Source organism: Tachysurus vachellii, chromosome 2 (assembly GCF_030014155.1).
Source record: "Tachysurus vachellii isolate PV-2020 chromosome 2, HZAU_Pvac_v1, whole genome shotgun sequence".
In the NCBI taxonomy this organism is placed as follows: domain Eukaryota; kingdom Metazoa; phylum Chordata; class Actinopteri; order Siluriformes; family Bagridae; genus Tachysurus; species Tachysurus vachellii.
Genome location: NC_083461.1, coordinates 10596741 through 10624324, shown reverse-complemented (window position 1 = coordinate 10624324; position 27584 = coordinate 10596741). Strand labels below are relative to the sequence as shown.

General features: G+C 39.5%; 2 protein-coding genes across 2 annotated transcripts in view; one reads left to right on the top strand and one right to left on the bottom strand.

Annotated features, from left to right (window-relative positions):
• The window catches only part of ascc1 (activating signal cointegrator 1 complex subunit 1), a 100909-nt gene that overhangs the window by 51428 nt on the left and 21897 nt on the right, over positions 1-27584 (bottom strand). The window lies entirely within an intron of this gene.
• On the top strand, positions 928-26777 carry nherf1a (NHERF family PDZ scaffold protein 1a). The gene is made up of 6 exons (XM_060896404.1): positions 928-1645; positions 15204-15374; positions 17816-17969; positions 21573-21616; positions 24931-25044; positions 25565-26777. The coding sequence occupies exons 1-6, from the start codon at positions 1097-1099 to the stop codon at positions 25736-25738; spliced, it is 1206 nt and encodes a 401-aa protein (XP_060752387.1). The 5' UTR covers positions 928-1096; the 3' UTR covers positions 25739-26777.

The window sequence follows — 27584 nt, the reverse complement described above, 5'->3', positions numbered from 1 at the left end:
TCCTTAACAAGTCCCAAGTGGTAAGTGGAGAAAAATCTACATTTATATTATATGAATTTTGATGATTTAACTGTTACTTTTTGACTGTTAAATGATGTTAGGTTGTGCAAATATTTGCAATCAATTGGAAGTAATAAGTATTTAGTTCTAAATAAATAATATTAATATTTATTTATTATGTATTTATTTTCGTTTATTATTTTTAATATACGAAAATAAATACATAAATAATATTGATATTTATTTATTATTTGTGTTTATTATGTATTTTTTAAAATATGTTTAAAAATAAATAATAAATAAAAATAAAAAAAACATTATTAATGTTTCTTTATTATTTATTTTTATTTATTATGTAGGTATTATTTTTTAATATATTGAAAATGAACAAATAAATAAAAATAAATAATAATATTTATTTATGTATTATTTAATTTTTACAATATATTTAAAAATAAATAAATAAAAATAAATAAATTATATTAATATTTATTCTTTATTTATTTGTATTTATTATATATGTATTATTGTTTAATATATTGAAAATAAACAAATAAATAAAAAATAACTAACATTAATATTTATTCTTTCTTTCTTTATTTATTTATTTATTTATTTATTTATTTATCATATATTTTAATAAATATATAGCTCTTCCAGAACGTTCAATTTCTTTCCTTCCTGTTTTTTATTTATTCATACATACATGCATCGATTATATACAAACTAAAAACAAACTAAAAAACAAACAAAAACACACACAAACCCAACAGGCCACATCACAAGTGAAACGTCATTGGAGACATGGGGTAAGTACCAGACTATTTCTGCTATGGTTGTTTGTAGAGTAGAATGTGAGATCTGATTGGTCGGTTTTCCTGTCAGTCATACTTACGTCACGTCGCTTTTAAGCAAAGCCGCGTTTAGACACTTGACGAGCGTGAAGCGCTTCTTACAGTAAGTCGAGCAACTTAGAGGAAGTGTCACACGTCCTCCTTCACACGTCCACACTGACTACATGGGAACTTTTCCCTGTGAAGTGAAGAGTGTGTAAGTAAAGTTTCCTCCTGCAGTAAGTCAGTTGTGTTGTACAGCGATGTCCGGAGAGCTGAGGCCCAGACTGTGTGTGTTAGAGAAGGGCAGTGACGGTTACGGTTTCCACCTGCACGGGGAGAAGAACAAAGTGGGGCAGTTCATTCGCCTGGTGGAGCCCGGGTCCCCGGCCGAGACCTCGGGGCTGAAGCCCGGGGACAAGCTGGTGTTCGTTAACGGTGACAATGTGGATGGGGAGAGCCACCAGCAGGTCGTGTCCCGGATACGAGGTGTAACGGGGGCGCTGGAGCTGATCGTCGTGGACGCTGACACAGCTGAGTATCTCAGGAAACACAACCTGGAGTGCAGGAAGGAGTTCGTCAGGGAAGGAGTGCTGACATCAGGAGACCGAGTGGACACCGCCGCACAGGACAGGAACGGAACCGACAGGGACCCCAGCCCTGTCCCTGCCTCTGTCCCTGCTCCTGCCTCTGTTCCTGTCCCTGCTCCTGCTCCTGTCTCTGCCTCTGTCCCTGCTCCTGCCTCTGTCCCTGTCCCTTCTCCTGCCTCTAACGGAGACATGGGCCTCGACACACTCAGCCTGAGCTCCAAGGTAAACCTAAATCACACACGTTTTAATATCCGTCTTGTCCTGCATGTAGCTTTCTGCGTCACAGGGTGAACACATGGGGTACATCTTAACTACAGATGGCAGATTTTTTTGCCACCCTGAAATACACACCACATCCCTGACCTCAGTTCACTCCTCAGACAACTTTACTATCAAACATAATGAATCTGAATGTATAAAATAGTGTTTGACAGATTTATGGAGTATTCATGGAAACGACGCACTCAGTTTCTTTTGTGTTGACATTTATACATTTAAACCTAATAAATCAGATATACTGCAAATGCTCTGTTCTGTGTGTGAACAGCTTTAAACTGCAAAACAGTTAAAAAAAACAAATAAAATAAATAAACAGGACTTTATAGGGGACACTAAAAATATAGGTGCACAGGAATAAATACTGGGATGTAAACTCTATATAAAACTCTGACACCTGTTGATACTTTATTTATCCTGACATTAATATATTTTTACATTCGCATGATATAAACATCCTGACTTTATATCTTTGTGTGCTACCAGACTGTCATCTAATCGCCTAATTAGCAGAGATGGGGGACTCGAGTCATATGACTTGACTCGAGTCAGACTTAAGTTGCATATTTGAGACTTGAGACTTGCTTGACAAATATTAAAAAAAGACTCAACTTGACTTTGACTTGAAATTAATGACTTGAGACTTGACTCGGACTTGAGTTAAATGACTCAGAGATGGGGGACTTGACTTGACTCGACTTAACTTTGACTTGACATTCATGACTTGAGACTTACTTGTGACTTGCACATGTGTGCCTTACTCCCACCTCTGCTAATTAGTGTCATGTCATAATATTATATTATAATATATACGTTATATATAGTTATAATATATTAAAGTATATTATTATTTATTATTTTTATTGTTGTTAGTATTATTATTATTTATTGTTCTTCTTCTTCTTCTTCTTCTTCTTCTTCTTCTTATTTTTTATTACATTTTTATTTTTATTTGTTTATAAATTTAGACTGCAGATATTCTGCCATTTTTGAGTTTTTAACAAAACAATGTCTGTGGTAGGACCTCAAAAGATACAGCAACAATCCAAAAGCGGTGTCTAAAGTTTGTTTCAGGTGGCAGATGGATAATTTAAAACATGCTGATGCAAAACTTTTTTCTGCTTTCATGCCCCATAATTATTGTGTGTAAGTGAAAGCAGTAAACTTCACCACTAACACTACATGAGTCTTTATTTTTATCTCAGGGACCGACGCATGTTTGGCTTGTTAGACAGCCAGAGTTACATTTCTGGAGTTAAATGCACTATATGTGTTCCTCTGTGGGACTCAGAACCACAAAACTACAAAATAATAATGATTGATGGATTGTGACTATGATGTGTGTGTGTGTGTGTGTGTGGAGTACTTTTTCTTCTCCTCCTGAGTAGGAGCTGTCACTGCTTGTACACTAGCAGTCACAACTTTGATGTCTCAGCTCTTAGAATGGTTTTACTCATTTTTACATTTTATTGTAAAATAATACTACGGAAATGTATCTGGTGCATGGTGGCTTAGTGGTTAGCATGTTTGTATCATACCTTTGGGGTAGGGTTTGATTAATTCCCTCGTTCCCTTCCCTCTCCCTCGTGTTGGTAGAGTTTGCATGCTTCGGGGGTTTCTTCTCCAGTCCAGTGTTGTGACATCTCTAAATTGTCTCTGTAACGTGTGAGTGTGTGTGGTATGGAATGACCTGCTCTGAATCACTTGAGATACGTTTCAGGTTCCAGGTGTAGGGTAAGTGGTACATAAAATGGATGGCAGGACATTTAACAAGATAAAAGTGTTAAACAAGTATAAACTATTCTGTATTTTAAACTGGTAACAGTATATGTGATGAAGCTCTGCACATTCCTGGCAATCCATTTACATGAACAGCTTCAACCAGCATTTATTTTTCGGTTACAGATCTTCACTATGTTTTTGTGGCAAAATGTAGGAATAAAACAAAACAAGGTCCTAAACCCACATTTTATTCCTCTTATACCAAAGCAGTTTTGATGCGAACAATGATTTTCTTATTTTATTAAAAAAGATTTGTCATTTTTAACTATTACAGTTGCATTTAATCTCATAAAACATCTGCAAAACACCTTAGTTCCTGTTCTCACACAGGTCAGCCATAAATGTTCATTCCCTTTAAAGTGATTAAGACAAAAAAAATGCAGCTTGTCATGTTCTCCTCTTTGAGAGCTACTCTCCTTCTTCCGGAAAACTTAAAGGAAGCAGATTTACCTCCACTAAAACTACAGACTCTTTCCAAATGTGATGAATAAACATCTCCTCCCAGACAATATCAGCATATAACTGAATGTCCACTATATAGGTTTTGGTGTAAGTATGAAAAAAGATTACTCTAAGGAACCGTGTTAGTACATGTGCATTAATATAAACCTGGGAATTACTGTCTGAGCTGCTGTTTTTAAAATGAACTCAACACCTTCTGACCAGAATTGAGCATTCAGTAGTGTGTTGGGTCAGGCGTGTCCTGAAGCTTAGCTGATGGCTTATGACAAGATGACAAGATACAGACTGAACACTTATCAGGCATTACAGAGATAAAGCTAGCAGTTTCTGCCAACCTTTGGACCCTTTCTTAAGGAATCTTCAGCATGATGAGTTGTGCGTCATCCTTAAGATTTCGGGAATTTGGTGGTACAAGGTTGTAGAACTTCACGAAGGGAGCAGAAAATGTCTTAGATATGACTTTCCCACTGATTTATTTATTTTTTCTTTTCCCCTGGTGTCTGAATAAACGATGCCTTTCGTTCAAGTGTGCCCTGACATTTCTGAAGGATTAGCTGGAATTCCTTTCGATTCAGGATTCAGGAGAGCTGACACAAAGCCCTTTTTTAAGTTGATGTCTTATTGGCAACCGCATCATGAGAAAGTTCAGTTACTTTAGCAAGAGTGGAACAAATCAAATCGCTTTAACATCACGTGGAGGCCACGTAGTTAACGTTTTTATTGCATGCTGAATGTATTTGTTCCACTGATGAACCATGGACAGCTAGGCTTTGTGGAAACCATTAGCTGTGCAGGTAAAAAGACCTGTTTTATTGTTGCAGCCGTCAACATGGCACACACAATTTCAAAGTGCTTCCAACATGCTAGGACATTTCTAAAACATACGATAATGCAGCAAATAATACACTTCCTAACTCATACGACATTTACAGCAATTTAGATTAAGTCGGAAATGTCAGTGTTCATTACACTGACTATAAAGAGACGGAAGGGCAATAAAAAACAGAGGCAATCTCCTTACTATGTAGAATTAGATCTGAATGCTATTTTAAAATACTTTTAACAGCCACTGCAAACACCGCATTCTGAGCCGTGCTGGTTACTCTTTCACAGAATCGTTTAGCAACGTATCTATCAATGTATCACTCTTGTTCTGACTAGAAGAGAATCTTTAACCTTCGAGCCGTAGTGCAGAAGATGCTCGGTTTTTACAGCTTAGGTTGTCACAATTGAACTTTGTTATTCATCAGTGAAATTAGTAGAGACCAGAACGTGTAAAGGCAGTTTAACAGTTTAGTCTCTTGGTTCATATAAAAAGTGCATCACTGCAAATCCCTAGCTTCAGGGACAAGCAGATTTCATCATCCTGGGTTTTCCTGGTGGACAAATAGGTTCAGCAACCAGTGAATAGAACTCAACTCAACAACGAATAGAACTCATGCTTCTTGTTGATATTTCGAAAAACAAAATCTTCATTTGGTGTGTATGTTTAAACAGATACACAGTGAATGCTAAATGAAAGAGACAGTAAAGTGATGGCCCAGGGGTATTATTAAGCTTGTCTAAGCTGATTGTAAGGTACACAGCCATTAGCTAATATCTATTTGATGTTTGTGCCCAAGCACATTATGACTCCTAAACTCACTCTCAGACATCGCTAACAGTTAAAACCAGGTTAAATATTACACAAGTGAAAGTTTCTCCATGTGGAGCATTGTATATGAACATTTCATCCAAGCAATTACCGAAAGTGTTTTTGAAATCCTCATCATCCTTGAATGACTCCTTTGTTGTTGGTTTTCTCTCAAACTCTTGCATTTTATGCTTTTCTTTTTTCTTTTGGGATCATTCAGAAGTGAAGCCTGTGAATGGGCCATCCTCAGAGTGGCTGCCCATTTAACTCACACTAAGCCCCCTTTGTTTAAAGCCAACCCCAGTGGGGTGCTATTTGCAAAGTGAGATGAGTTTTTGGTGCGGAACTTGCACACACACACACACACACACACAGAGTTTTGTGTTGTTAAGCCATTTTTCTGGCCTAATTCACAGAACAATCTGGAATACTGTAATATTGTAAAAATAAATGTTTGTCAAATTCTACTGTATGTTGACGAACTGAGTTCAGGCAACTGTTGTCTTTGTAGCCAGTGAGTTTGTATAAGAAGGTGTTTCTGAATTTGAATAGAGAATACATTCGGATGTGTTGTGTGAGTAATTACAGAAGATGAATGCCTAAGATCCTGGAAACTTCCCTGAGTGTTAATCGTTTGCCATGTTGTTTGGAAGACAGAAGTAGAAAAGGTGGCACATGCTATAGAATCAGTTTAATCTCTTAGGCAATTCCTTATCATGTAGTTAAAAAGGGTGTAGCATGTCTCCTGTCAGCAGTCTTAACTCTGCATGGAAAGAAGTTATAGACTAATCACTTATTAGCTAGAGAACTGAGGTTCTTAAGATTTTGTGGTATTCTTTAACTGGTGGCTTTAATAATCCATGAAACAAACTTGGACTGTTCAGTTTTGATTAAAAAATGTTTTTACAACTACCTTGTGTCATAGTGCTGTGTGTATATGTGTGTGTGTCTGTGTGTGTGTGTATGTAGAGTGATGCTCTTTACAGCACATTGTGATCACTAAGTTGAGGTGCTTATTGTTCACACCAGTTAACCAGTAATTTTCATGACTAGCTACTTTGACTTTGCAGCAGATGCTATGGTCTCGTATAGGTTTGAGGAAGGGAGAGAAAGCACATTTAGAAAAAAACCACTTCCTGCAATACATGGTTAGCGTTTTCCTGCCAGTAAATTGTTTGTTTTCAAAGACAGAAAGAAGTAGGGCGTCACTCACAGATTTTCTTGTTTTTTTTTTTATCAGCTTGTGAATTATCAAATTCTCCTTTGAACCCCGCAATCATTGTGCTTGTATTACAAAAGCCAACATTGAACCATTAAAATCTACTTCTTTGCCTCCACCCCACCTTCAGGCTTCTTACATAAGCTATCAATTGAAGCAACCGAAAGACAGTATCATGAGCTCTCTGAACAAGCTATAAAGTCATTAACCTTTGCTATGATGTTCATTAGGGATGGTGACAGAGCAGCGATCGCTCAATGATCTTGTGGCTCCACGTTTTTTGTTTTTTATTTTGTTTTTTAAATATGTTGAACAGATTTATTCCTGGAAGGAATATGTATCTTAAAAGCAAAGTATTTCACTTGATTAGGCTAATATGAATTTGTGAATAAATGTGTATAACATTTTCAAGGAGGCCATAAGGTTTCTGCTGTAAGGTTGTTTCTGAAGCAATCATGTGATGCCTCGTGTTACTAACAGTTATTTTTACATTCGGCTGTAAGTGAGACCTGCACCATGGTTAACAAATAACCTTAGGCAATATTACATGGATCACATTTTAAATTAACTGCATTCTGTCTGTGCTAAACAATTCAAAAACAAATATGGCAAGGTTTAGTAGTCGCAGGCTCACAACCTCAAACCCTCAAACGCCAAATCCCCCCAAATCCCCTCCAAACTCCTTCCATGTTGCCCTCTTCAACATAATCAAGCTCACAGACATAAACAATTGTCTGTTGTTGCTGTGATTGACAGGGGAGAGGGACTATGCCGTCCATCCCACCCCAAGAGCACAACCAGGCGTACATATATTATTCTATTTCCTGGGTCAACTCGCTTGATTTAAACTCGACAATTCACCAGCCATCCGTGCTGGAGTTGAAGTGGGTGTGTTAGTGTAGGGGAAACACTATACGCCAGAGGTTTCTTCAAAACCGGGTGTGTTCTAGAGATGTAGAATTTGCTTTGAAGTATTCAGGTTTGTTATCTCTGGTAAAATGAATTTGAACAGAGTGATAAAAGCGTTTAGTCACGCACCCGAGCAGTGGTTTGACTGGTTTTCAGCTGACATGGCATCTGGATGAAGACAAGTGCTTACTTATAGAAACTGAGTGTTTACTGTAGTGTTTTTATAAAAAAAAAAAAAAAAAATCCTCCTTTTAACTGACTCCAGTTGACATGGCTCTATGATGTATATTAGTGTTATAAGTTTTAAATAAAAACTAAAATTTAATAATATTTTTCCCAGAAAGATTCCTTCAATTCCTTCTTGCCTGCTGTTACTCTGAATAATGCTTATACTTTCAGGATAACTTGGCTTGAACCCCTCAGAGGGGATCTTTTTAAAGCGGCACGCCTTTTCATTGTGAAACTTCCACGGCAGGATCACAGGCTCGGGATAGACAATGGCTCTGTTTCTAAAGCCCATTATAAACCAGACCTCTTCTCCAGTGCTCAGGAGTAACATGGTCTACAGGATGTAAAAGGTCAACATGAGACTATGCAGGCTGTACAATTCTGTGTATTTTAAGAATAGGAATTTTGTTTATCTTATCAATAACAGACATTGTTGCGTTAAGCTTCTGTGACAGGAAGGTTGTGGGATTCGACAGCAAGACACACAATTACTAACCTGTGAATTCTGCCTCATTTTTAGATCATTTAGAAAGAGCCGTCTTTCAAACGCTCCGCTGTGTCTTTACACATAAAATGTATGGGATTCAACACATTCCTGTTCGTTTTCCTTGTTCAGGTTTGTTACTATTGTTATCTGTAGAGCGGTGGGTGTAATGTGTTCAGGGATGTGTTGGTAGTTCCCCAAAAGCAGAAAAAAATACATGCCAAAACGGAAACAACAGTTTAGTGACCCGCCTCACAAGGACAAACACAACTTTCGAAACCCATATCTGTGGCTTTAGTTCATCACCAGGGGAAATAATAGTGCAATGTTTATTGCAATTGCAATTGCCCACAGCCAGTAGAAATAAGTAATTCTGATAAATTAGGGATAAACGAGCCGATGCTCAGAAACCCAGACGTGTCTGAGCCCTCTGCATGAAGCAGTGCACATGTGTGCTTGGTATAACACTGTTACACTCTGTCAGCCTCTTCACTCCTTGATGACTCGGCAGCTCTACTCCCTAACATCAGCATGCCAGAGAAAACACATGCCTAATTTAACACTCCACTATACCCACATCATTGCCCTGATGGAGAGACCCAAACATTTAAGCTCTCGAAGATTTTTGGTGAAGGCTGCTTTATTTTCACACAACCACAATCAAGTGAGACTTACTGCACAAAAAAAAGCAACAATTCAATAAAATGTTATTTATATAGCCCTTTTTAAAATGATGGGCACTGTCACAAAGCAGAAAAGCAGCTAAAATTGATCCCTAATGAGTAAGCCAGAGGCAATGGAGGCAAAAAAAACCTCTCTGGGATGATATGAGGAACAAATCTTAAGAAGCTATGAGAATCGTGAGCGACACCAGATTCTAAATATTTTCCTTTTTATAATTATACTATATGGTCAAGTCCAGTTGTGTAACTAGGAGCTTTTTATTAGCTCATTTATATGGGCACCAGCATAGTTTATGAGCTCATAATAGTTTTAAAAGGGAGATAAATGAAGCCTTTGAGACTTTATCTGGATGTAAAGAGTATCTTATCACATGCACATTTTCTCAGGGAAACAGGATCAGTCGTCCTCTCACGACACTAAGTGGACGTCATGTTCAGGAGTATCGGCTGCTATCTTCGAACTAAACTGAGCAGATTAGTTAATAGTTTGATGGAATTAAATCATTGTATCATCCACTGTATTTTTTTTAATCTTTTTTGTTGAAGGCTTTGATCTCTGGTCTGTTCATAAACTGAAACAGAATTTCTTTGTGGACTTTAACACAGAAAAGTAAATTACTTAAGTGTATCGTATTTTTTTGCTGTCAAACATTGTGTATTGTCCACTAAGCCACTGTCATGTCTTTTGACTTTTTATGTGTAAATATGAACATAGCAGTATGGGTTCAGGTTCAAAAAATGGACAAGATCTTTAAACAGTATTTAGACACCACAAATGACCTACAGGAGTTCCTTTTTGAAAAATTGCTGTTGAAATTACAGCTTCAGCACATCTATAGTAAGAAGTAATTAGCAGGATTGTGATTCAGTTCTGGCCCAGTCTTCTAGGTGAATTGTTTTCATCCCCCACAGTTACAAACGTTATGATGATTGCTGAAACTGCAATTTCAGGCCATGTGAGCACCTTCATCATCTTTATTATAAACCAGTCTTAAATTATTTTAATTGGAGTTTTGAGGTTGTTCTGATGAAATGTTTATCTACTCCCCAGATTTGGTTGCTTGGCTTGTGAGATTAAACTATTCTTGGTACTAATCCTGGTACATTAGTCCATACACGTTTCCTTTGATGACACAGAATGCCTCCGTAAAATACGCAGTGAAACAACCCCATATCATGATGCTTAATCCTCTTTACTTCATCATAAGGAATCATACGTACACCCCTTTCTTCAAACCTAACAAGCTGAAATATATTTAACGGATTTGGATCACCGTGCTTCTTGTTTTAGCAGAGGAGTTTTGTGTGAGATTTAAGAACATGGATTAGATGAGATTAGATTAGATTAGATTCAGCTTTATTGTCATTTAACTTGAGAACAAGGCAAAGAAATGCAGATGATGATGATATCAGTGCAGTTCATTGCATATTGTTCTCTTGTGAAGTGAAGTGAAAGTGAAGTGACATACGGATAAGTATGGTGATCCATACTCAGAATTTGTTCTCTGCGTTTAACCCATCCAAAGTGCACACACACAGCAGTGAACACACACACAAACACACTTTGAACACACACCAGGAGCAGTGGGCAGCCATTTATGCTGCGGCACCCGGGGAGCAGTTGGGGGGTTCGGTGCCTCGCTGAAGGGCACCTCGGTCGTGGCCGGCCCGAGACTCGGACCCCCGATCTTAGGGTTAGGAGTCAGACTCTCTAACCATTAGGCCATGACTTTGTAACTGCTGTTCCTGCTGCTTTCAGGTCATCCTTCAACTTTTTTTTTCAGTGACTCATTGCTTTTCTCATACCTTCTTTATTATTAGTCTGAGATACTTATTAGTCTGATTTCTCGCATGGCTCTCCTGTTCTGAGACGATTCATTGTGATTTAATGAACTTTTCACCTGCATTTTTCAAACCAGTTGTTTCATTACAATCACCATGAAATCTAACCTTTTTTTTTTTTAATTGAAATAATGACACCAGGTGCATGAGAATATTGTTTGCACTTGTGAACTTTTATGTACCTTGTACTTAGAAACATGAACATGTTTAAAAATTGCAAAGTCATTGTGAGAGTGTGTAAATGTGAATTGGAGATATACTCTAAAGATGTATTAAATAACAAACACAAATGTCTGAATAGTTACCCTGTCATGATTTTTCTTTGGAGAATCAAAAGACAGGTTTAAATGTACATTTATAACATCTGTTATAAAACTATCGTTAACTTTATTTTAGTCCTATTATTAGTAACTGCTTTATCCTGTCGGGGCCACAGTGGGATCTGAGCCAATCCCAGGAAAACTGGACATAAGGCAGGAACACACCCTGGATGTGACACTAGGGCAGGACGCCATGCTCACACACTCTCTGACTTACTCACACACAAACACGTCGACATGACTGGGTAATTTTAACCCTTCCATCATCCAGCATGTTTTTTGGGAGGTACAAGGAAACCAGCGAGCCAGGAGGAAATTCGTGTGGAGTCTCGAACATTCTGTGCATTCTGAACATTCTGTCCCTACACTTATACATTATATACAATGTTTATGAGATGCGTATATAGAGATTTATCAGAAATGTCAGCCAATATTAAATAATGGTCATGGACCTAGGTGTACCTTTTTATTTAATTTATTAATTTATTTATTTATTGTCCACTCTTACAGTCAAGCCGTTTCTCTGTTTCATCACTGAAATAAATTTCCGTAAAGTTTAACTCTACTTGCTTTCTAAGACGCTAGCTATTTCCCAACTTCACAGAATCAAGAGACATTTGTGCAACAAACCCTGTTATAGTACATATCACATGTTCAGAGACATTTCTCCAAACAACTTCTTTACCTTTTACATTCAACTGTGTCACATAATGCATGGCCACAGCGGTATTATCCTCCTGCTATGGCTGGCTCTGAGCAGCCAGATCCTGATCAGCAACAACCTAATGCTCTTAATGTGACATATGGCCTAGTGGATTAGCTGTGCTGAACGGTAGTGTGAAACGTGGCCTCTCACTTCCTGCACATCCTTTCAAAGAGCTTGCGTAGTTTCCTGAGCAGCCACATCTAGTTTCATTTGAACTGCGAGTGGTTGGTCAGGACTTTTTTTTAAGAGAGAGAGATTAGATGATGCTTTTTTAATCCCCTGTAGAGGAAGTGGAGGTTGACAGCAGAGTGACATCAAGGAAAATCATAGTGTGAATTTATTTAAAACAAATTAAATAAAGGTATATCGTAAATAGAAATGGAACATTCGCAAGGTTAGGTTTGGTACAAGTCACTAAAATGCTTATATACTAATGTTACCCCTACAGTATACTAATGTTACCCCTACAGCATACTAATGTTATCCCTACAGTATACTAATGTTACCCCTACAGTATACTAATGTTATCCCTACAGTATACTAATGTTATCCCTACAGCATACTAATGTTACCCCTACAGCATACTAATGTTACCCCTACAGCATACTAATGTTACCCCTACAGTATACTAATGTTATCCCTGCAGCATACTAATGTTACCCCTACAGCATACTAATGTTACCCCTACAGTATACTAATTTTACCCCTACAGTATACTGATGTTACCCCTACAGCATACTAATGTTACCCCTACAGTATACTAATGTTACCCCTACAGCATACTAATGTTACCCCTACAGTATACTAATGTTACCCCTACAGCATATTAATGTTACCCCTACAGCATACTAATGTTACCCCTACAGCGTTCTGATGTTACCCCTACAGCATACTAATGTTATCCCTACAGTATACTAATGTTACCCCTACAGCATACTAATGTTACCCCTACAGCATACTAATGTTACCCCTACAGTATACTAATGTTACCCCTACAGCATACTAATGTTACCCCTACAGTATACTAATGTTACCCCTACAGCATACTAATGTTACCCCTACAGTATACTAATGTTACCCCTACAGTATACTAATGTTACCCCTACAGTATACTAATGTTACCCCTACAGTATACTAATGTTACCCCTACAGTATACTAATGTTACCCCTACAGTACCGGTATACTAATTCATTGGCTGCCGTTTTCTTTTGCACTCACATTAAGGTAAAACCAAGTAACGAATGGGAGTGTAAACTTAATGATTGAAGTTTCTTTGTCATTGTCGGGAAGGTAAACTTGGTAAACTTCATATGTCATAGAAGTCATATAACACGAAGTATATAGAAGTCATATAACACTTCAGTTCAATAAAATAAAGAAAATATACTGTACATAGGGGGCACAGATATTCAGTCAATTTAAAATTACATAATGACCTACAGAGAAATAATTTGTAAAAATATGTGTGGCTTTTCGAGGATTTCGCAAATTTTGCAGATCTGTGAAAAAATCGCGAATGCAAATTAGTTAGGTTCAATGAAAATTTCACAAATTTGCGAATCCTGAAACGTAAATGCAGGAGGCATTACTGTGTGTGTGTGTGTGTGTGTGTGTGTGTGTGTGTGTATATATATATATATATATATATATATATAAAAAACAAAGCATTAATCAGTTTGTATTTTTGCACATCCTCCCCCTTCCCAGTGCTCATCCTGAAGTACATACACACAGATCCGCTGCAGGACAGAGCAGATTAATAATCTTGTCTGAGCCTAAACACCACCACCCACACTAACCCTGTTTTGCTGTGAGCACACATTTCAGACCGGTTCACTATCTCTTCGTCAGGCTTGCTCATTGGGGATAAATACAAACACATTTAAATATTATTTCGTATTATGTTTCTTATGTTCTGTAAAACTGCTTTGAGACCATGCCAAAGCATTGTGTTAAAAGCATTATACAAATACATTCGAATTGAATTGAAAATAATAAAAAAGCTTTTTTGGATCAGATGTACTGTACTGACCTGTCCTGATGTAGGTCCAGCTTTGTTCCAGGAAACTCACAAGGCTTATAGAGATTAGCATTCTTTGCTATTTGAATATCTGTGATGGTCACGGTTCACTGTCACTGTTCATATGAAAGTGTCTGTGACAACTACACAGCACTAAACAGTTTAACTATTCATGTTACAAGTGCATAGGATCAACCTCTAAATAAATGAGTAAACACACTCAGCCGCCTGAAAAATTATACCGATTAATCCCTATTCAAGCATGGGGTTTTGCTTCCTGAACATTTGCTAACTAAGTATGTTAGGGAATATTATCTAATGTTCGCTAGCTAGCCTTGGATGAAGATATTCTTTCTTTATTTGAGAATGTTTTTTAATAACTATCGGATTTCTGGCTATCGGATTTCTGCTGATATTTGCAAATGATAGCTAGGTAGACAGTCGTGACTGGGATTTTATATAACTTTGTCAGGGTTAAACCTAGGACATAACTTAATCTTAGCATATATTTTGTAGCTGTATGATCTTGAGGACTAGACAAATTTTAAAATCTAAATTTTAAGGAACATGAGCTAAAGGTTTTCAGACATTAACAATCGAACAAGTTAAGTATATATTTATTTATCTGATTTTATTAATTAATCACAGATGTAAACTTGGGAATATTTATGAGACTATTGATGATCTTGAAGAAAAGTCTTTCTTTTCTTTCTTGAGTGCAAACTTTCGCTGACTTTCCCTGGGCTGGGTAAAACCTGGCTCATATATCACCCAGTCCATTGAAAAAGGAAGTATAAATGACGAGGCAGATTCATTAGTTCACACTGAAGCGGAACACACGGGCAGAGGTCGCACTGAAAATATCCGATCTTTTCAATGGTATAACATATTTTTCTACGTATTATACGTTATTTCTGAAGCGGTTTAGAAACAGAGCAGCTGTATTTTTGCCATGTAACCTTTGCTTGGTGTCGTTTATTGTATTGTATTGCTTTGTGTAGTTTGGACTTCTTTGTGACCACTGTTTAAAATCTTTCACATTTATGATGAAATTAGATTTCTATCAGCTTAAGTGCTCTGTTTATGTAAATTATATAGGATTTCATGTCATTATACTCTGTAATAGTCTTTATTATTATTTAATGAACATTCCCAGAGTTCTGCGTTTTCTCAGTCTTATGCTTTAAACTGAAAACGCTTGTTTCTCACTTGTAGGAATCAAAGAATGAGCTTCGTCCACGTCTCTGTCAAATGAAGAAAGGTGCCACAGGTTACGGCTTCAACCTGCACAGTGACAAGTCCAAATCAGGCCAGTATATCAGGGCGGTGGATGACGACTCTCCGGCTGAGAAATCTGGACTTCGACCCCAAGATAAAGTAGTGCAGGTACAATACTCCCAACCCCTCCTAACAGCTCTGTAACATACAGGCGCTCAGACCCTTCTGGACTCGACACACACTATCCTGTCCCACTCTGGCTAAAAACAGAGACTCGAGATTTAATCTAGCAGTCTAGACACCAGTGTTTGGTGGGAAGTAAAGTGAATCGTTCATGTTGGGAACATGAGAGTAGCAATTTGTTGCTTTATCATAACCAAACATTTATACCACGTTAAAGAGTAAAGGCTCGGCTTTCTGTATCGCCTCTGAGGTACTATAGCGTGTCTAAATTAATCTCATTGTGCCCCAGAGCAGGAGTGGTCATTGTAATTGCAGACTCTCTGGGAGTAGACAGATTAGAGCACAACTCAGCAGGGGTCAGATTGCACTGCTTTTGTTATCATGAAGAATGTTAGGATGAAGAAACCAGGCTCTGAATAATCCATTTAAAACTTTAAAAATGGCACTGAGGTGTCTCGGGAGAGACGGAAATCCCACATGGTACCATGAATGGAATGGAAATATAACCACATCAGAGAGCTGTCTCTTTTTACCCCTTGTTGTTTATCTGAAATTTCATGAAATTGAATTTATAAAACGAATTTGCGTACTTTTGAGAATTAATAAAAGGTCACACTGGTAAGAATGGGGGAAAAATGTTCATATGGTGTTTTCACAGAAAAAGATCTTTTTCTGATTTCAGGTTTAAGATTTTGATTTTTGTTATTTTACATGCTACCTTATAGCGTGCAAGTGCTCTCAATTTGTTAATTGGGATAGAGATTATGCCAGACAGTGAGCAAGCTGTATTATTGATAGCTTGAATGCTGCTGCCTGCGTGATTTGTATTTTGTTTGTAATGTAGCTTATTAGGTTATGCTGTAGGGTAAAGTATTGTCAATCCTCAGTTGTGTTTTTCAAGGGCTTCACACCAGTGGTCAGTGACCTGGGGATTGTAAAAGCCTGTAGCCAACTGGAACATGGTCCAGCTCTGGATTCGTGCCCTGTTCCTAATGTGTGCATCTCTAACTGAACTTCCCTCAATCCTGATCACTCTGGTCTAGTTCCTTTCTCTAAATGAAATGGGTTATCATGTTGGCATGAATAATAGTTCAGCCTGTTTAACTAAAGACATTTATTTGTTTATCTGTTAAGCTGTTTGATGAATTCCTGCTCGGCTCTGTAGTGTCAGGCTTCTCTACATCCTGTTACGGAAGGGATTTCCATCTTAAAGGCCATTTGCGGTGCTACCAAGACGGAATAGTAATTTGAGTGTTGGCAATAGTTGAAGAAAGAAAAAGCTTTCACGCTCTCCAAATTGTGTTTTTCCACCAATGCCACTCCAGTCCAATGTGCAGAGAGTAGACGGATATGGAAATGTCAAGGAACAAAAAAAGATAAATCTTGAGGTTTTCCTGACCTAGAAAACGAAACCTTACACAGTCAACATGTCTGCTTCTACTACCCAGACCTGCATTTAATCACTTATGGATATATATATATATATATATATATATATATATATATATATATATATATATATATAAATTTGATTATATAATTTTGTCAAATTATATGTATTAAACATAAGATGTTAAATTTTGTGCTTACTAGATGTTCAGATATTTTTCCATTTCATATTTATCAAACAGACAGTGATTCAGTCTGGGAAGCTTTCCGCCTGCACTGGAAATGCACCGTCAGCACATTTTCCATGAATATTGAAAGTGTGTGCTTGTGTGTTTGTGTGTGTGTCTCTGTGTGTGTGAGTGTGTGTGTCTGTGAGTGTGTGTATGTGTGTGAGTGTGTGTATGTGTGTGAGTGTGTGAATGTGTGTGAATGTGTGTGAGTGTGTGAGTTTGTGAGTGTGTGTGTGTGTGCAATATCCCATGTGAAGGCCACGGGCTGTTGTTTGCTTGCCGCTCTATAATAGCCTGGGAAATGGGAGGCTGGGAGTGACATTCCACAGAGCCCACTCCTCTGCCCTCATTCTCCCACATACACATTCCTCAGCTCTTGAGACAGAACCACAGTGTTTCCTCAGGTGTCTCCTCTCACACAGCGCTCTCTGCTGCCACCATATCCACTGAGCTGAACTTTACACCATGTTCAGCCTCCCTTCATGCCCCCTCAACTCTCTCGGAGTGACTCTGTGTACACCTCAGTCCTGATTTGTGTTCAGACATTTAGGAATTCTTGATGCTTCTTAATGTTTTATTTGCTTTGCATTCTTTACAGAAAACCTTTCTGCAAAGCCCAAAAAGTCTGACTATTTTGTGCAAGAGGGAATTGATTATTTTGTCCCTCATATTCTCTACATAATTTAGTGTTTGTTAGAGTGTGGGTTTTTCGTACACAGCAACTCGTTTCTGCAACTTTAATAGTCTTCCCTTTTTTGTAGTTGTCCTGTAGTCCTGACTCTTGTATCTCTCTGTTTGGTGTGTCAGGTGAACGGCATAGCTGTTCATGGCTTGCAGCACTCAGAGGTGGTGGCTGCCATCAAGGCAGGAGGAGATGAGCTGCAGCTGCTGGTTGTGGATCCAGACACGGAAGCTTTCTTCATGAGCTGCCAGGTTCTTCCCACTGAGGAGCACCTCACAGGTAAACCACTATAAAGCCCCCCAGATTCTTTACTTACAGTTACGCACTGTCTGTGCGTGTGTCTGTCTGTCTGTCTGTGCGTGCGTGTGTGTGTCTGTCTGTCTGTGCATGCGTGCGTGTGTCTGTCTGTCTGTGCGTGCGTGCGTGTGTCTGTCTGTCTGTGTGTGCGTGCGTGTGTCTGTCTGTCTGTGCGTGTGTGTGTCTGTCTGTCTGTGTGTGCGTGCGTCTGTCTGGCTATGCGTGCGTGTGTCTGTCTGTCTGTGCATGCGTGTGTCTGTCTGTGTGCATGCGTGCGTCTGTCTGTCTGTGCATGCGTGCGTGTGTCTGTCTGTGCGTGCGTGCGTGCGTGCGTGTGTCTGTCTGTCTGTGCGTGCGTGTGTCTGTCTGTCTGTGTGTGCGTGCGTCTGTCTGGCTATGCGTGCGTGTGTCTGTCTGTCTGTGCATGCGTGTGTCTGTCTGTGTGCATGCGTGCGTCTGTCTGTCTGTGCATGCGTGCGTGCGTGTGTCTGTCTGTGCGTGCGTGCGCGTGTCTGTCTGTCTGTGTGTGCGTGTGTCTGTCTGTGTGTGCGTGCGTCTGTCTGTCTGTGAGTGCGTTTGTCTGTCTGTGCGTGCGTGCGTGTGTCTGTCTGTGCATGTGTGTGTCTGTCTGTGCATGCGTGTTTGTCTGTCTGTGCATACGTGCGTGTGTCTGTCTGTGCATGCGTACGTCTGTCTGTCTGTGCATGCGTGTGTCTGTCTGTGCATGTGTGTGTCTGTCTGTGCATGCGTGTTTGTCTGTCTGTGCATGCGTGTTTGTCTGACTGTGCATGTGTGTGTGTGTCTGTGCATGCGTGTTTGTCTGTCTGTGCATGCGTGTTTGTCTGTCTGTGCATGCGTGTTTGTCTGTCTGTGCATGCGTGTTTGTCTGTCTGTGCATGCGTGTTTGTCTGTCTGTGCATGCGTGCGTCTGTCTGTCTGTGGATGCGTGCGTCTGACTGTCTGTGCATGCGTGCGTCTGACTGTCTGTGCATGTGTGCGTCTGACTGTCTGTGCGTGCGTGCGTGTGTCTGTGCGTGTGTCTGTGCGTGCGTGTGTTTGTCTGCGTGCGTGCGTCTGTGCGTGCGTGTGTCGGTCTGTCTGTGTATCGGTCTGTCTGTGTATCTGTCTGTCTGTGTGTGTTTGTCTGTCTGTCTGTGTGTGTCTGCCTGTGTGTCTGTCTGTGTGTGTTTGTCTGTCTGTCTGTGTGTGTCTGCCTGTGTGTCTGCCTGTGTGTGTCTGTGTGTCTGTCTGTGTGTGTCTGTGTGTCTGTGTCTGTCTGTGGGTGTCTGTCTGTCTGTCTGTCTGTCTGTGTGTGTCTGTCTGTCTGTCTGTCTGTCTGTCTGTGTGTGTCTGTCTGTCTTTCTGTCTGTCTGTGTGTGTCTGTCTGTCTGTATGTGTCTGTGTATCTGTCTGTCTGTCTGTGTGTCTGTCTGTTTGTCTGTGTCTGTCTGTGTGTCTGTCTGTGTGTGTGTCTGTGTGTGTGTCTGTGTGTGTCTGTCTGTGCGTGCGTGCGTGTGTCTGTGCGTGCGTGTGTCTGTGCGTGCGTGTGTCTGTGCGTGCGTGCGTGTGTGTGTGTGTGCGCGTGCGTGTCTGTGCGTGCGTGCTTCTGTCTGTGTGTGTGTCTGTCTGTCTGTGTGTGTTTGTCTGTCTGTCTGTGTGTGTCTGCCTGTGTGTGTCTGTGTGTGTCTGTCTGTCTGTGTATCTGTCTGTCTGTGTGTGTCTGTCTGTGTGTGTCTGTGTGTGTCTGTCTGTCTGTGTATCTGTCTGTCTGTGTGTGTCTGTCTGTGTGTGTCTGTGTGTGTCTGTCTGTCTGTGTATCTGTCTGTCTGTGTGTGTCTGCTTGTGTGTCTGTCTGTCTGTGTGTCTGTCTGTCTGTGTGTGTCTGTCTGTGTGTGTCTGTCTGTGTGTGTCTGTCTGTGTGTGTCTGTCTGTGTGTGTGTCTGTCTGTGTGTGTCTGTCTGTGTGTGTCTGTCTGTGTGTGTCTGTCTGTGTGTGTCTGTCTGTGTGTGTCTGTCTGTGTGTGTGTCTGTCTGTCTGTCTGTCTGTGTGTCTGTCTGACTGTGTGTCTGTCTGACTGTGTGTCTGTCTGACTGTGTCTGTGTGTCTGTGTCTGTCTGTCTGTCTGTCTGTGTGTCTGTGTGTCTGTGTGTCTGTCTGTCTGTGTCTGTGTGTGTGTGTCTGTCTGTCTGTGTCTGTGTGTGTCTGTGTGTCTGTCTGTCTGTCTGTGTCTGTCTGTGTATCTGTCTGTCTGTGTCTGTGTGTGTGTCTGTGTTTGTCTGTCTGTCTGTCTGTCTGTCTATGTGTGTCTGTCTGTGTGTGTGTCTCTGTGTGTCTGTGTGTGTCTGTCTGTGTCTGTCTGTGTCTGTCTGTGTCTGTCTGTGTCTGTCTGTCTGTCTGTGTGTCTGTCTGTGTGTGAAGTGTGTGTCTGTGTGTGTGTCTGTCTGTGTGTGAAGTGCGTGTGTCTGTCTGTGTGTGTCTGTGTGTGTGTCTGTGTCTGTCTGTCTGTGTGTGTGTGCGTGTGTGTGTGTGTGTGTGTGTGTGTGTGAGAGAGAGAGAACACCATGAGCTTTTATTCTAGCATGTGATTCCAGACGTTTTTGCACATATGCATATTTTCGGCCACTGAACCTTAAGCTTTCAGTGCTCACTGGCTGACATTTCCCTCACACACACTCTCACACTCTCACACTCTCTCATACACATACTCACACACACACACACACACACACACACACACACACACACACACACACACGTTGTGAGCATGTTGCTGTTTAAACATTAACTCCCAGCCTCTATCTTGACATGAGAGTATTAGTCAGTCAACAACGTTCTTTCATCAGGTCGTCTTGGAAACTGTGGCTGTAGCAACAGCCTGGGCTCAAACATTTTCAGTAGTTTGATGTGTCCAGCTCTTAATATTCCCTGCTCATAACTTTGGACTTTGCTTATTGACCTGTTGGTTAATAGGTAATACTCTACATTATCATACACATGCTCAATGTTTAACTGGGAACAAGTCATTCATTTATTCGCAGACATTCTGTCTTGTACAACAGGCCATGTAACATCATGGTCATAGGACATAAATGACCCAGGATGTCTGCAGATGTGTACAAAACTCATTTTATGGATTTTATGGATTAAACATCTTGTTAGCTTCCTGCTGTTAGAGAGGAGTCCAAATGTAAATTCACAAAAAAATTTAAAACTGCTTAATTGTACTCCATGTAAGATGCAAAAATCAGTTTAAAAATCTATTTTCCAGTGCTATTTATTTGTACTTGTCATTTCCACATGTCACACATTCGCAGAAACATTTTGTGCAAAAAAAAAAATTAATATGTATATTACTATGTTTGTAGTGGCTAAAATCAGAAGTACTTCGTTTAATTATAAAGACAGCCGGATTGTTTTTTTTCTAACATTTTAACTTTTTTCAGCATGCAGCCAAGTTTGTCTTAAAATTAAAAAAAATTTAACAGCATGTGTTCAGTGTTGTGTAGGTGGATGTATATACTGTATGTAGGAAGTAGTGACTTGGCAGGAATCTTATCGGCTAACCTTATTCTTGTTTGTTCTTAGGTCCTCTTCCGGAACCTGATGCCAGCGGAGATGCTGAAGAAAAGGTGAAAACATTTTGTTGTCAGAATTTGAAAATCAAGCTTTTTAAAACGTGTGTTCATTGTGTTTAATGTGATTGGCACCGATTCAGTCTAATGCCAACTCCAGTCTGTGCCATTTTGTTTGTCCCACATGAACTCGCAAACACTAATATCGAAACAGCCGCTGTACAGTTTCACAGTGATCTGTAGAATTCACACCTGACCTATACAGCGCGAGTGCGCTCGCCTCACAGTCACTGAAACTCTGCCTCTAAACATCTGCTTTCTTTTGTGATTGAAACACGTCAAACCTGCATCTACAAAAAGATCGAGAAGCATCAGATGTTGACCTTTTAGTGTGACTGAATGCAAACTATAAATATGTCACCCAGTGTAATAAGAAATGTAATGGGAGAGATGGGTGACATGACTAGGGCACAGCGTACAGACTATACAAAATAATCTCAAACGTCTTGTGAAATGGCTTCATCTGGCCTGAAATATTGTCCCTAGATGCTGTGTATGTTCTGTTTTTTCACTGTATCCTATTTGTGTCTTATTTTGTAACCTTAGTGGCTCTATTGTTACATCAAGGACAGTCGTAAGAAGCTTCAATGCAAGTCCTACTGTGTATCATTGTCTATTTGACACAATTTGGATTCGAAATATTACATTTAGATGAATCATCTGCCTCAATGTATTTTAATTTTCCTAGTGAACACATCCCTCGGCTTGTTTTTGCAACCTGTTACACGTTAAAAAACTATTTTTAATAAGCGTAATAAATGACATCATCTAATAGTGAAACAGATAAATAGGTGTTGTTTTAGAATTGTAGAATTCTTCGTCCTTTCAGGATCTAGATTATTGGCTGACAATAATGTGTTGAAAAAGGGGAGTAGCTTTAGATTACAGCCTGATAGCTAACAGTTTACAGCCCTGGCAGGATATCATTGTGATCTAGCCATGCTCTGTGCTGTGAGCTGAAGTGGGTGCGGCACAGAAAGCAAAAAAAAAAAGAGAGAAAAGTGCAGGGCAAAGTCTTAGGGTGAATATCCTGATTAAGACAAACTGGTTACAGTTAAATGAGTTTTACTGTTAAGGATCACACTTTAAAGCTCTCATCGATGCACCATACTCATGTGCTGTACTTTTATTCTGCTTCGTCAGCAGAACACTGCACTGCAGCAGGAGCATGATCTGGTTTATACAGTGTGTTTACATGCAAGCGAATAATCCACATTAAAAAAAAAACCTTCATGTAAACGCCGTACTTTGATCCGATTGAGCTCGCTCCAAATTAAATTTTGATGGGATGAATGGGCCGGGGTAGATCTAAAATAATCTGTTAAATAGGACAAAGTTAGCCATAACATATAAACCGATATTTGAATCGGATTGGAACGTTTAGGGTACATACTGTATAAACTCTACTTTCTAAAATCTGATCCAATTTGTTAGGATTTTCATGACATAATTAACCATGTAAACACTCGAATCAGACTATTTTCTCAATCGGATTCAACAACACTTTGCGCACGCGTGCATTGCATTGGTGTGAACATGTGGTTGCTCCGTAACGCACACGTAAACAAGTATTTAAATAGGATCGCAATGTTTAGGGTACGTACAGTATAAACAGTACTTTTGGGTAGGTGGAACTTGCCGCATGTAAACATACCCAGTGTTTGTGTTTGTTTGTGTTGTGGAACTTGTCTAATCGAGCTCATTAGCTTAAGGCTGGTCAGTGCGTATATAAAAAAAGATATTAAGCAAACACAAGGTTCTTAAACATGAAGCACCTCCTTAGACAAGTTGTTGTGGTGGAACGTCGGTCACACTGAGTTATTGACGTTTTCCTTCCAGAGAGGAGATGACATCCTGCAGGGTGGAGCAGCTCACAGGCTGGAGTTTGTTAGTCTGACAGCTTTATAATGAGAGAAACACGGCTGTAACTGGACGATCTGTCCTTAGTGAGACACTACACACAGGTTCTGATCAACATTTGGACCTTTAATGCTTTTGTACAAAACATTTTTTTCTTTTCTTTTTTTTTTGTATGATGCCACGTTGTTAGCAAACCTAAAAAAATCATGTTAGGAAGGAATTGTTTAAGGTGCAGGAACTGGGGTTTTATTTGTACATCCTCCACTTACCCATGAGACTGAATGTTACTAAAGCATTTGTTTTGCTTTCAAAAAGTTTGGTGAAAAGCTCCACCTGCACCACGGCGCTGTAACACTTGTTCTGTAAGCGTGTGCTACAGAAACCACTATACTGTGGTTAAAGCAACACGGCGTCCGGAAGATCGTGTAAAACTCAGCCACTGCCTGTTTGTGAGCAGGTATTATAACTCAATTCCACCTTTAATATCTATCTAACTAGTAACTTCTCTGTGTGTGCCATGGTGCTGACGGGTTCTGGGTGTGGATTGTAATCGCAGCGGAGCTCAGAGACTGGAAAATCAATCTCAAGGCTGCTCTCTAGTGGACAGAGTAGAAGAGAAGGAGCTTGTAACCGAGGTGTGGTGGACACCTCATTACTGTTCGCTCTGCTTGTGATAGAAATGAGGAATGAAATACGACAAGGCGTTTCACCACTCCTGAGATTAATTTTTCATTAAAAGCACACCCTTAAGTGTTTTATTACACATTGATTTGCCTGATTCTGCAAGTTTCTGACTTATCTGTATCGTTTGTTTGTAGTGTATGTTGTGACTCGTCCATGTAAACGATTTAGTTGAGAAACATTCACACTGGTTGCATTTAACACAGAACAAAATAATTGTGGGTTCTTGTGCCACCCTGTGAGTGTGGTGTTATTATAGCAATGGAGACCACAGTACTGTAGAAATGTCAAATCTGAACAAATCTCAAATCTCAGAAAGCTTTGTTTTCGCTAACAGCAGCTCTGAAAGGTCAGAGGTCTGTATTAATATCCCGTATTGAGACATTATTGATCTGCCTGTGAATCCTAGGTTCTTTTTTTGTGTTTTTAATTTTTGGAGTGTAGAACGATGTAAGTGGCACATAAGTGAGAACAGTAAAGCAAATCCCTGTGGTATAAGAGAAATAAAGCATGCTGTTATGGGACATAATCAGAGATTTTTGACGTTGGTAAATACCCTGCTGTGTTTTCAATCCAAACACCTTCCAACCAATCAGAGATGAGAATTCAACAACGTGCTTTAACTGAAATTTAAAGAGAAATTTCTTTCTGCTGCTCGTGCGATTGTGTTCCCGTTCGTGCACGTGGCTGGATTGGTTGTGTTAAAATCGAGCAGTGTTCAGTGGTTTGGTGGTCACTATGAGACCCGATTTGACTTTGCTATTGTGCAGGTGAAGGAGGAAGCGGTTCAGGAAGTCCAGCCGATGTCAGAGAGTCCCACTCCATCCAACGCTTCCTCCACTGCATCCATCCCCGCTGAGACGGCCAGCAGTCCCTCATCACAGGTCAGTCTGTCTGCACACACCATACACGTACCACCACTGTCATCGCTGACTGAGGGGATGTGGTAGCCTACACACACTGGGTGTGTACACATACACACACTGCCATCATCATCACCATCACAGACTGAGGTAGCCTAGTGAAGGCAGCGGTGTCCAGTCTTATCCACAAAGGGCCGGTGCGGGTGCAGGTTTTCATTCCAACCAAGCAGAAGCCACACCTGATTCCACCTGTTTAATCAGTTGTTCTTGGCTTTTAGTAAACTCTGGTGTGGCTTCTGCTGGGTTGGAATGAAAACCTGCACCCACACCGGCCCTTTGTGGATAAGATTGGACACCACTGGGTTGTGTTGGAAAAATCCAAAGGTTGCGAGTTCACATCCCAGGTCCACCAAGCTGTATAAGGACATCTGCCAAATGCCGTAAATGTGAATGTGTACTGTTTGTTGCAAATGTCTGTTGGATTCGGTCACATCATGTTGCACTGTCCATCATTTGACCTTAATGCTGATGTGTGTGACAGGAGAAGGCAGGAGAAAAGGCTGTAGAGAAGAGCGCAAGTGCAAATGCAGCCTCATCGCTGGATCTGAACATTTCCCTGCAGCAGGCTAAAGAGCGCGCGCACCAGAAACGCTCCAACAAGAGAGCGCCACCTATGGACTGGAGCAAGAGGAGCGAAGTGTTCAGCAACCTCTAAAGCAGCCGATTCCTCCTCCACGAGCACACGTCTTATTATGTCCTTTATTTATAAAGTTCACATGTTTGTCTCGCTCACAAGGCCAGCTCCTCTGATTTATACAGACAACTGTTAAACAGAAGGGAGGCAAGAGAGAGGAAAATCATAGGTTAGAAATAATTGGATTTTTAAAAAAAACTTTAAAATAATTTTGTTAGTCTCATCCATCCATCCACACACACACACACACACACCCCGCAGATGAACATTTAAAGCCAGTGTTATTTTGTCACTCGTGTTTTTATTGACCTTTATAGACATTTTATTGAACTATGATAGAAATCTGAATTGTGATGTATTACTTTATTATGTACAGTGTAGGTGTAATTAATGCACAATTCTTTACCTGTTCACACTGATGGTTAAAAGTGTGTGTTAGCACCACTGATGCTTCATGAACCTGTATACACATCTGCCCTGTGGAAATAACCGTTAATGTTCCGAGCAATTTTAATCCTTTATTATTCCTGTTCAGAGCGACACTTTAGACCGCTGTGTGGTGTGAAAGCTTTGTCTCTGTGATCTGTTCAGAAAAGCATTTTCTTTTTATTCAGAGCTGTAAATCATAAATTCTTCAGAGAAATCCCTAATACAGCTTTACACACTCTGACTAACATGGAGTATGTGATTAGTTTGTTTTATTTGACTGAAGGAAGAAAAGCACTGTATTTTTCTTTGTTGTTTTTTTTTGATCATACAAGATTTGTGTAAATTAATGTTAACAATCGAATCACACAAAATAATATGGCACATTGTATGATTTGATAGCTTTGATTTTTACTTCTTTTTTTTTCCCAACACAACGTCATCGCCTCATTGTTTAATTTTTTTGTTGGATTCAGAATTTCTAGTATGTTGATTACAAAAGTGAAAAAGTTTTTATGAACATTCCTAAGAAGAAAACCACTTTTTTTTAGCAACTTTAGCTGAAAGCTCAGTCTAGACTTGGCTGGATGGATAAATAAATAAATCATTAGATAAATAAATCAAATAAATAAAATGTAGCCTGCTTGAGTTTCATTTCCTGCTTGGCCGGACAACACCAAATGCACATTTTGATGATTCCAGGTTTAAATATTATGCACCCTTCATGTCATGCACAGGAAATAATTTCACAGTTTTCCCAGAAATAATTTCAGTTTATTTTTTTATTAGCTAATAATTTTTTTTTTTTTTATAAATCTTCAGGTCTATTAAAAAGGAGTAAGTGTTTTTGCAGATATTTAGCAGTCTCTTCATTCACCTCAGGCTTGCGCATTGGGAATAAATGCAAGCATTTAAATATAAGTAATATTAATCTTAATATAATATAAACCTTTTGTACAATGTTGTAAAGCTGCTTTGAGACAATGTCCATTGTTAAAACTGCTATACAAATAAAATCGAATTGAACAAGCACTTAAACAAAATAATAATAATAAAAAAATGAGATAAAAAAAAATAAAACACAAGCTGCAGATTTATTCTAGTAAACAAGGCAGCAGCGTGTGAACTTTAAAGTCTTCCCATCCTCCCACACTGTGTAACGTTAGTCTGTACTTAGCTGATGTTAATAACAGACTTTTGAAGAGAACTTTTTTTAAAAGCATCCTTTAATTCAGTGTAAAATGTTTGTCAAAAGTCAACAGATACATTTTTCACAGCCATGCGGAAACAGTTTGCAATGCTTGTAAACAAATTAACGTGTTCTCAAACAACAAGAGACCCCCCCCACACACACATCTGAACTATATACATTAGAAGCTATCAAATCCTATAATCACAGCACAAAGGATCATAGGAAACAAAAAGAAAGAACATGTACAGA